This window comes from Camelus bactrianus, chromosome 12 (genome assembly GCF_048773025.1).
Source record: "Camelus bactrianus isolate YW-2024 breed Bactrian camel chromosome 12, ASM4877302v1, whole genome shotgun sequence".
In the NCBI taxonomy this organism is placed as follows: domain Eukaryota; kingdom Metazoa; phylum Chordata; class Mammalia; order Artiodactyla; family Camelidae; genus Camelus; species Camelus bactrianus.
In genome coordinates this window covers 29910034-29921412 of record NC_133550.1, presented here as the reverse complement: position 1 = coordinate 29921412, position 11379 = coordinate 29910034, and the positions used below count along the sequence as shown (strand labels likewise).

Here is an 11379-nt window from a genome sequence, read left to right as displayed (position 1 = left end):
CGTTTTGGAAGTGCTTTTCAGCACTGAAAAGCACATTGAATCTGGATCAAGTCCAACTATTCTTATGAATACAACTGCTGGTAGTTTACACCCCTAGCCGTGAGGGGAAAAAGATGTCCGCAGCCGAAAACAAGATTAAATAAATACCACTACGGAAAAAAAAAGAAAAAGAAAATAAATACCACTACGGAAAATTTGTAATGTTTCAGAATGAATTTGTGGATACACATTAAATAACTTTTATGTCAGAAAAAAAGCATTCCAAAAAGAAAGAAAGAAAAGAGCATTCCAGAGAATGAGACGTGACAGTTTATCATTTATTCCACTAACACGTAACAGATGGGGGCATCTATTATGTCCAGGTGAGCAATACAAAGATAAGTAAATCGCAGTCCCTATAGATAGTCAGGGCTTCCCAGGTTAGCCCTCTTTGATGACTAAGTACTCCATGATCGCGCTTTTACATGCAGTGTCTTTTCTTCACAGTAATGAGTGAGCTTTAACTGCTCTCAGGTTCTGCCTCATGTGAAGAACAGCGATTTTGGGATCAGAAAGGCTTGAACTGAATTTGTACCTCTGCTGTTTACCAGCTTTGTGTGATTCATCTCTTTTAATCTTTGTTTCCTCTTCTATGAAGTGGGATCATAAATCTCCACAGAGTGGCTGTGAGGATTCAGTGAAATGACCCTTGGGAAGTAATCAGCATAGGGCTTGGTAAGCCCTCCAGTAAACAGCTCTTCCACTCACTCACTGGATTGTCAGTGTCAGTCACAAAGCAAAGTTTGTGGTTTCTGTTCATTTCTTACATTATCCATACCAGTTCCCCTTTCTATCTCTTCTGTCCCAATTTTATCCCATTGATTAGGTGCTCTAACAACATTAATCAACTATGAATTATCTATGTTTAGTATTCTGCACTGCCATTTCACTTAATTTGGGATGGAAAACAGCCTAAAACTTAAAGAAGTAATACAACTTCCAGAGTTTCCTGGGATCACCCTGTTTCTCACTGGAAACATCTTGAGAGATAACATATTCCCTTTAAATTAATCCTAGAAATCTGTACAACCTCAATTTGTGTTAACATTAAGGAGATTAAATTCTCTTCCTTTTCCCCTATCTTATTTTATTTAAAAAATCAGGGGCAGGAAATTTTGCAAATAAAAAGACAAAGCTGACATTGATAGAAAACAATTTTAAATACATGGGATAGTAACAGTAAATATAAAAGATAAAATCAAGTATGCAGGGAGAGGGGAACCCTAGAGAGCTGAAAGGGCTGAAGGAATCTCCACTGATAACAACCGATAACAAACCTGTACTTCAGAGTTTCTCATATACCTCCTTGGAAGTATATGCCTCACTCTTGGCCCCAGAATCTTATGGACACAGGAATACACAACATGCCCTCAAACATGAACACACATTCAAATATGTGTTCACCCTCCACACAGATGGGGACACACACACACACACACACATCCCAGTTTAGCTCTTTCACCCAGTTTGTCATCCTCTTTGTCCCTGAGGGCTTGAAAACAGAAAACTTTCAGCAGTTTGCAGGGGCTTTACAATTCCAGTGTGTACTGTTTTCCCGCTCTGGGTTGACAGGAGCTGTGGGATTAAGGGCTTTTTACTTCCTGGAGTGGACTCCAAACAAACAATCAAGGGGCTGGCTTCCCCCTCCACCGTCCACTCATCAGGTTCAGACCTTCCCAACCATGGAAACTTGGCTGCTGCTTTAAGGACGTTTCATACTTCAGGTCGGTAGAAATCAAAAGGAAATCCTGAAAAGGAAGAAGATGACATCAAACTTGGGGCGCTTGCAGCCATAGGATGCTGGGTTTGCCTGAGAGGTAAGGGGGACATGGTTTCTTTACCAGGTCCTACTGTGTCACATCCTCCCTTAACCCTGACCCCTTTGTGAGTGCCTCAGACATAGGAACAGGCCATTTTGGATTACTGACACGTTATGTGACTTAGTCAATTATAGAAGGGGACATAGGGAGCAAAGAGGGAGTGCAGAGTAATATATAGGATTGGAGAATTCCATCAGAATCTTATGTCCATCTCCCCAAACCAAAAAGCATCAGAAAGGAAGAAACAAGGTATTCTGAAGCTTGTAAATAATGATTAACCGGGAGACAGCTCACAACAGATCCCTGAACCCAGAGTAGGGTCTTTGGTTCAGGCAAAAGTTTGCTGAGAGAATCAGAGGAACCAGTCTGATCTCAGCTATACCCTTTTCCAGCTACATAAGCCACTTTACTTCCCTGAGTCTTACTTTCCTCATCTATAAAATGGGACTAGGAATCCCAGCCTTAAAGGTTATCTTGTGGAATGAATGAAATAAAGCACACCAGTGCATCTTCTTGTGCTGTGGGCTGAATAAATTTGGTTATAAAGGAAAATGAGACCTAATCTGATTTTTAAACTCAAGTTTAAGTGCTTTTCATTGTTAATTGTGAGCTTTAAGAGCTAAACATCTTGTTTATAAAATTCCTTGGGCTGGGGAAAAACAAAGCAGAACAAAATAAAACAAAAAGTAAGCAAAATAGGAAGAGGCACATTCTGCTATGAAAGGAAATGGGGCAATTAAGATAATCCTTACCTCAAGAACTTCAATATCTGAATTGACGAGTGAGATTTTGTGTGGGTTGGGTAGAGGAAGTCCTTGCTGCAATTTTGCTAAAATATAGAACAAGATGTAAAATAACTGGGCACAGGCACAGAAGACTTGATAATCTTTTTAGGAAGAGACTAACAAGCAGCTTTTTTATAATTAATCTTTCTATTCTTCCTGGTTCTGTGTTTTCAGTCTCTCTGATATGTCCCTAGCATCTCCCTGACAGAATGGCTAATTAATCTCTACTTAATAAAAATGCACCTGCAATTATGTGCATTTGGATGGCAGAAAAATGCTGGCAACTCATCCAATTTGTACTTTGAAAATACCTTAATTAGTGGGTCCTGAGAATATTTTGGTCTCTAATATAAAACATATTTTAACCAAGCCAAACTCAAGATGCTACAGTTTGTGAATAATTGCGGTGTAGGGAGAAGGCCTAGGATTGTCATTCATTAAAACCATGTCTGTCCAGATAGTGGTCTTTGCATAAGAACCACAGAGACACCTTCTAGGAAGCATAATCTCATTTCTAGCTGACCCATAGGAGACTTGACTGTCTAAGGAGAGTGGTTTTAATCTCCTTAACTCAACCAGGGTTAGCCAGCCATTCTTACTGCGTCTGTTAAGTAGATTTGTTAAACAAGGCTTAGACCTGGAATATCTAATTCTGAAATCATAGTGTAGATGGTAACAAACTTTGTAAATTCTGGCCTGGATTCATAATTACTCGTTAAAAGTATAAGCTTCAGGATGGAAAGTCCCAGACAATCCCCAACAGTTAGCCAGTGTCAGAGTCACATTGTTTCCTAGGAGTCCCTTACCGTTGGCCAGTGGGAGGACACCAAAGTGGAGAATGGAGGACAGAATATTCTCAAACCTCAAGACCTAAAATGAAAAGGGAAAATGAATCAGTTACTAAATCAGGGCATTTTGAAAGTACCATACCTGGTTTGGACATGCACTCTCCCAGACCTTATCAGGATTGAGAGCAATAATTAGAATCTCCCCATAGAGATGTTCTAGCTTCCCAGACACTGAAAGCTATTTTGTGGGAAACCATTTTACAGAGTTTCCTAATCTTTTTTCCTCTTTGAGGATGGACATTTCTGCTCCTCTCTACACAAGATCATGGTGACAACAAATGCAGAGGGACCACATGGCAGCTTAGATATCCACCAGGTTAGACAATCTAGAACAACTAACAGATATCTCAGTTAGTAGTCTTCCATTAATTTATTGGGAACCCTGACCACAGTAGTTTCCTTGTATTATGTGACTCTCTATAGTTAATGGCATCACTGGAACATCCAATTTATTTTTAATAAACTATGGTAGTTGTATAATCTCAGCAAAGTGCTGGTCCTTGGGAAGATTCAGGTCTTAAAAACAAATAGACTATAATGAACATCAATTCATTCAATGAATATTTTTTGACCATCCTATTTGCTTAGCAAGAATAAGAACCTCTTAGCAGCTTAGCAAGGGTGGCTCTGAAGAGGTGACTTCCTAGGTTTATCTCTTGTTTTTACTACTTTACTGGATGATGTTGGGAAAGTTCCTTAACCTCTCTGTGCCTCAGTGTCCTCAACTACAAAATGAAGATAATAGTACTAATCTAAAAGGGTTGTTATCAGGATTAAACAAGTTAATATTATGTAAAAAAATGCCTGGTATATACGATTGCCATTTTTTCAAAAATGTCTTCAAACATTGCCAAATGTTCCTGGGAGTGGGGAGCAAAATTGACCTCAGTTGGCCCTTTGTTGAGAATCACTGCTCTAGAACATAAGCAGCACAAGAGTAGGGGCACCAATTAGTGATTTGGCTGATCCTCCTGATGCCTAGGGGGGTGGTTTCCAAGTGCACGTTGGGATGACCTTTTCTAATCAGGAGGTCACCAGGCTGCCCCTCCCCAAAGGCATCTACACAATCAGCCCTGACCTAATTTTAGGAGACAGGTAGAAAGGTTTCGAAGAACAAACCTAATCACAGCCTAATAATTCACATATAGCATCATCCTTTGGTAGTCTGAATCTTAAGTTTAACTCTAGAGGATTCTTTTATCCAAAAAATGAAATGTCCTTGAAAATATCTGTATTTTTTCCCAACATTACACAATGTCTTAACGGTCTTTTGAGTTTCTTTAAAAGTCTTTTTGAATAGGTAAAAGTGAATTGGAGAGTTCCCCTTTTGTTTAATAGTTAATGGGGTTGGTGGATGAGTAGCTACATAAATAATTTTAAAGTTAAAACCCATACTCAGAGGGCACAGAAAACAATCACCCAGTTACTGTATAGGAGAATTCTCATTTTTCCCTGAACGGGAAACTCAGAGCTCTGATTCCTACCTCAATATTGCTGCGATTGGACTCTGGCAAAGAGAGGCGGAATCTGAAAAGAAAACACAAAACAAAACCCAGCAGGAAAAGATTAAAGGAGGGAAGACTGAAAAACAACTGTATCAGTAGAAAGGAACAAAAAGGAAAGGGAACTTTTTTTTTTCAGTTCAATAAGCTGTTATTTTAAAAAAGCCGCACAAACTTGTAAGGACGTAATGTTCTGTTACATCTTTACCCCTATATTTGTTGCTTCAGAAGCAGAGCAGGAATAGCAAAAAGCTTGGATTTGTAACCAGGATGTGTTCCCCAAGTGCATTTACTATATGATACATACTGTTGGCATTTGGGAATGCAGAACATTCTTAAGAAACAGTTTTTAGGTCTTCCTGCTTTGAACTCAACCTTATAACTTCCCCAAGTCAAGCTGGTCCCTTATTAACAAATATCACAATAATGATCATGATGGTGATGACGCTGTTAGGACATCTATTGTCTTAGAAGCTTTACAAATATTTTGAGATTTACTCTTCACAATGACCCTGTGATAGATGCAATTGTTATCGCCTCTGGCAGACACAAAAACTGATGATCAGAGAGGGGAAGTAAATTTCCCAAGTCACAGAGTCAGCAGCTGATAGATCCAGATGACAACTCTCACTCTATTTGACTCCAAGTTCTATGCTCAGTTGAGGCCACACCTCTCAGAAGGCTGTATTACCTGTATAATTTTTTTGAGCTGCTCATCAGAACACATAAGGGAAACGTTAACTATGATGGCCATCTGACATGAAAGGCACTAGGGCATAGTTATTTAAGACTAGAGACTCAGCAGAGTGCCTGAGTTTGCACCCCATTTCTGCTTCCTACCATGGAGAATTACTTAATCTCTCTGGATCTTAGATTTTTCATCTATACAATATGAATAAGAATGGTACATACCTTACAAGACCATAGTGAAGACTGAATGAAATAATGAACATAAAATGCCTAGAACTGTGGCTAGCAAATCCTTAGCACTCTATCAATGTCATTACTATTACAAGAAGAAATGCTAACAGTTAGGCCAGCACTTAATGTCCTTGGTAGTCTTTGTCAAATACTAACAGAACCCTTGATGTAGGTCCCAGTAGCAGGGAACCCCTCCATCTCCCCAACATAGCCTGTCTTGATGCTTGATGCTCTGTGGGGAGCTTTCATGAGAAAGCTAAAGGCCAAGATTGCCTCTTTCCCTATTTTTCTAAGGGCTGATCCATAGGTACTCCTCCCAATACTACACACTTGGTTTTCGATGCAATAGTAAGAGAAATGTGAAGCAACAGTAATCAACAGGGAGGATCCTCCCATTTTACACTTGGGGAAACTGAGGTCCAAAGAGGGGAACATTAATGACAGATTTGGGACTGGAACTCAGATCTCTTGATAGCATCCCAAAGCTCCCTTCTCTTCTAGGACATTGCCTCATTTTGGTTCCCCCCCTTAGCTTTCAATGGCTCACTTCTGCCCAGGTCTAGAGCCTTACTTCCACTTCATCCCTCCAATGGATCTCCCTGTCCCCAGTCTTGATTCCCTCCAATCCATCTCTACACTATCCCTGGAGTGAGCTAGGTTACACACATGTCTGATGAGGACATTCTCCTGTTCAAAATTCTTTAATGGCTGTGATAATGTCTAAGTGACTTGCACAGCACATGAGGCTTTTTGTATCCTGGCTCCCAGTTGCTTTTCTGCTCTCTTCTCTCATTCTCTACCTTGAATTTTATACTTGATAACTCTGAACTGCTTAGTGCCATGTTTTATGTATTTATCAGGTACTAGATATCTGAGGTTAAAGTATTTGGGCTTCAAAACTCATTACCAAAAAGTCCTGAAAAATTAAAATTAATGTCTACAGCAAGTAACATTAAGGCCATCAGTCACTTTAACTCAACATGACTCAAAGTTAAATATAAATTATATTTACTGTGGAATGCATCTGAATATATGCAATATATTTTAGGATGGATTCTCCAAAAATTAGAGTGGATAAGGCCATAAAGATTTTGACACAACTATGAGGTATTTCTTTGCATATTTTATGATACTTCCGGCCTCCCTGCTTTGCTCATGCTGTTCCCTCCTTCTAGAATTGCCTTTCCTCTTCCTCTTTGGTTAACTCATTTTAATTGCTGAAGACTTAACTCAGGTGTTACCTCTTCTAGGAATCTTTCTGTTATTACATTTAATGAGCAGATATTCATGGAAGAGGTAAGTTTATTATCAGCCAATATCAGGTCAGTAGGAATTAGGTTTTGAGATTTCTTCAAAGTGACAGCTAAGAGTAAAATCCAGAAAGGCTGTTAATTCTGACAAGGATGTGATGGACAATCTAGAGCAGTTTAGAAATTCGGCTTCCATAAATGTGGAACAAACTTGTGAGTTTCCTTTCTTTTCTTTCATCATAACCCCAAGCCATGATTGGTAACTTAATGACCACCTGAGTTTCCCAGGAACCAACTATCCTTTCCTACTAAGGCCATATTACTTCTATCTATCTCCTAGTTTCTAGGCATATTTAGCAGGTTAGTTTACTAATGGACAAGTCTCACTAACTGCAGAGAAATAGGTGGAGCCAAGAACAAACTCTTCCTCTCCTGGTTCTGAAAAATACACAGGCTCAACTCAGACCACTAGGTGGCGACCAACTTCACTCCTTTTGTTCTCTGCCTGGCTCCTAACCTGTTACTTAAAGCCCTGCTACTAAGAGCTAATTTTTATTACAGAACCACAGAGTAGTTGGGGAGAAAGGAAGCTCAAATGGCCCTTCCTTGCAGACATATAAAAGTATAGCCTAAAAGACCTAAACAGACATTTCTCCAATGAAGACATACAGATGGCCAAAAGGCACAAGAAAAATGTTCAACATCGTTATTCATCAGAGAAATGCAAATCAAAACTACAATGAGGTATCACCTTACACCAGTCAGAATGGCCGTCATTCAAAAGTCCACAAACAACAAATGCTGGAGAGGGTGTGGAGAAAGGCAACCCTCCTCCACTGTTGGTGGGAATGTAATTTGGTGAAGCCATTGTGGAAAACAGTATGGAGATTCCTTAAAAAACTAAAAATAGACTTACCATATGACCCAGCAATCCCACTCCTGAGCATGTAACCAGAGGAAACTCTAATTCAAAAAGACATATGCACCCCAATGTTCATAGCAGCACTATTTACAACAGTCAAATCACGGAAACCACCTAAATGTCCATCCACAGATGACTGGATAAAGAAGTTGTGGTATATTTATACAATGGAATACTACTCAGCCATAAAAAAGAATGAAATAATGCCATTTGCAGCATCATGGATGGACTTAGAGATTTCCATACTAAGTGAAGTAATTCAAAAAGAGAAAGAAAAATACCATATGGTATCACTTATATGTGGAATCTAAAAAATGACACAAATGAACTTATTTGTAAAACAGAAACAGACTCACAGATATAGAAAACAAATTTATGGTTAGCAGGGGGGAAAAGGGTGGGGAGGGATAAATTGGGAGTTTGGGATTTGCAGATACTATTATATATAAAATAGATAAACAACAAGGTCCAACTGTATTGCACAGGGACCTAAATTCAATATTTTGTAATAACCTATAATAAAAAAAATATGAAAAGGAATATATATAAATATAACTGAATCACTACGCTGTACACAAGAAGCTAATACAACATTGTAAATCAATTACACTTCGATTAAGTTTTTTAAAAAAGGAAATTAATAGAAAGGCTGGGACCATAAGAAAAAAGTATAATCTATTTTTTAAAGTTTTGGAGAAGGTTTATTGCCCTGATTGAAAACCAGAGCTAAAGTGCAAACTTTAAATTATGGCAAAAGATCCTTCATAATCTGGGTCAATAAAGCTAATATGACTTAATGAAGGCCAAGTGGACCAAAGCACAGGCACTCACAATGCCATTCCTCCAACCCCATGGCCATGGCAGACACTGAAAATCAATCCCTGCACTCAATCCCCTATAATAATTGCTTATTTCTTTGCTCTCTGACTATAAACTCCTTGTGGGTAAAGATCCAGTCTTAATTCCCTTTGTATTCCTAGGACTGAGTACAGAACATGGGACACTTAGCACTTAGTGTTCATTCATTTACTCATTGATCCTTCCACAGGTATCTATTGAACATCCAATATACGGTAGCCCTAGGACAGGTACCAGAGATACAGTTGTAAGAAAAACCAAACACAGCCACTGATCCCATGTAAGTTACAGCCTACTAGGGAGGCAGACATCATCCAAATAACGACACTGACGAAGGTTTAATTACAGGTTAGATAACAGTCTACAGGAAAGAAATAAGTTCACTGATGCAAATGACAATGGAACCTGATCTAACTTGGTGGATGCATGAAGGTTACCAAGGAAGGGCTATGTCCTTGGATATGAAGGATGAGCAGGATTAAAAAGGCAAAATGGGGAAGGAATAGGGAAGGGGTCTGGGTGGAGGTTGCAAAGGCCCCTTGGAGAAAACAGAGAGTTAGGGAGAGAGTGCCTAATTAGAGATTCATTAGAGATGAATCTAGAGAGACAGATCAGGCTGGGTTTCTCAGGCCATGTTAGAATTTTGACATTTATCAAAAAAGAAAGGAATCTATAGAAGGTTTCTAAGAAGGGGGAGGATGTCAGTGTTTTGTAAAGATCACTCTGGCTGCAGTATGGAGAAAAGACTGGCAGGCCCAGAAGTTCCCATGTGCTCCTTCTATGCTTGGTAATGTGCTAGGCAATGTGAAGAATTTTATTTATATCTATATTTATGAGGGATGGAGAGAAGCTCTGTGTACAGGAAGCAATTAGAGAACAATACAAAGCAGCCTGTATTCAGGTGTTTCTTTGTGGGTTTACAGCATGTACTACTTGTTGCAGGGATCCTGAGAAGATGTGAAAAGGTGATGAGACCAGGGTGGGTTGGAGGTGTGTGTGTGTGTGTGTGATATGGCAGGAAAATAAACTGCCCTTTGAGCAAAGCACTTTGTATACTACATGTCCCTTAGCACCCAGTGTTATAACTGCATGTTAAGTGCTACCCCCTCACCAGGCTGTGGACCTGGAAGGTAGAAACCATTGTCTTTCTCTCAGCTTTCTGTATGAAGAACAGTGCAGAGCACGTAACAGGCACTCAACAAATTCTCACTGAAGAGATGGATGGATAAGTGAGCAGATAAGGGATGGGTGGGAGAGTGTCTATTAGAAGTGAGGTCACCTTGAAGGTGAGCCAGCTAAAGCAGAATGTTTATTTTAGGGGAGCTTTGGGAGGTAAGATTGCCTGGCTTGAAAGATAGGACCGGAAGTTGAAGAGCTAGAAAACCCTAGGCTGTGGATTTAATTCAATGATGGAAAGTTTGGAAGAACGTGTTGAGACTGTTCCAGAATTAAAAGACCCTCTTGATGAGAAAGAGTTCCCCAGTGTCTTAACTTCATTGCCGCCTGCAGTCTAGAAGTGCCTCCAACAAGTCTGGAAGAAGGGGAAGAAGTCATTCGGGTTCTTCCTCAGATGGGGGCTCCCGGCTGTGGCATTCCTCTGCCCTGGCCTCAACAGTAGCTGGAGGGAGGGTGGAGACGGAGGTCAGCCCAGTTGCCAAGCCTAACTCTGCGGACCTGTCCAAGCACCATTCCAACGGAAACTGAAGCCATTCTTCCCAGACCTGTTTTCCTTTCTGGGTTTCTCTCCAGATGGCTCACGTTGGGAAATGCTTATCTGCCTAAGCTGTGAGAAGTGGAGTTAGGTGGTGACTCTTCCTGTTTGTAGTCAGCTATATTTGCATTCTCTGATGGTGCTGCATGGGAGGGGTTGTAGGGTGTGTGCACGTGAGTGTGTGTGTGTTTGTGTGTGTGAGTGAGTATGTGTAGTAGTGGGGTGGGTGCATTTTGGAAGCATCCAAATCCTCAATCATGGGAATATTAAAAAGAATCTTCCAAGCTCTTAATGGCTGAACAATAACGAACATTTGATTGCACTGAGCTTTGTATACGATTAAGAAAAAAGGTTAGAATTAAGTCATCTGTATGGAAGACTGTAAAAGGGAAAGTGCTGTTTAATCTGGTCTCTAAATTAGTCTCAACGATGCCTACTACGTGGATCAACCAGGATTGGAGCTACCTCCAAACAGAACTGTGTTTGGAACAAAAGCTTCAAATGTAGAAACAGCTGTAAGATCCGGTTTATGAATTTGAGGGCCAACTCCACAGCTTTTAAGACCGTCCCCTCCCCCCGCCTTCCCTTGTCCCTTGGGACCAATTTCTCCCTCTTATTTGGTCAAACTTTGATCTTACAGTGGAGAGAGAATGAAATACTACTACTAGTAGTAGCAAATATTTCTTAAGTGCTGATTATGTGCTGGGCGCTATGCTTTTCATA

At 40.0% G+C, this 11379-nt stretch overlaps 1 protein-coding gene across 1 annotated transcript in view; it reads right to left on the bottom strand.

The window, feature by feature from the left end:
* Positions 1-271: 271 nt before the first annotated feature.
* Positions 272-11379, bottom strand: part of BPIFC (BPI fold containing family C) — a 48517-nt gene continuing 37409 nt past the window's right edge. Inside the window, exons 15-18 of the mRNA XM_010970479.3 lie at positions 4977-5019; positions 3451-3514; positions 2612-2688; positions 272-1787 (exon numbers count right to left, since the gene is read on the bottom strand). Of these exons, the coding sequence (XP_010968781.1) occupies positions 1665-1787; positions 2612-2688; positions 3451-3514; positions 4977-5019 (307 nt within the window). The 3' untranslated portion in view covers positions 272-1664. The remainder of the gene's footprint in view (positions 1788-2611; positions 2689-3450; positions 3515-4976; positions 5020-11379) is intronic.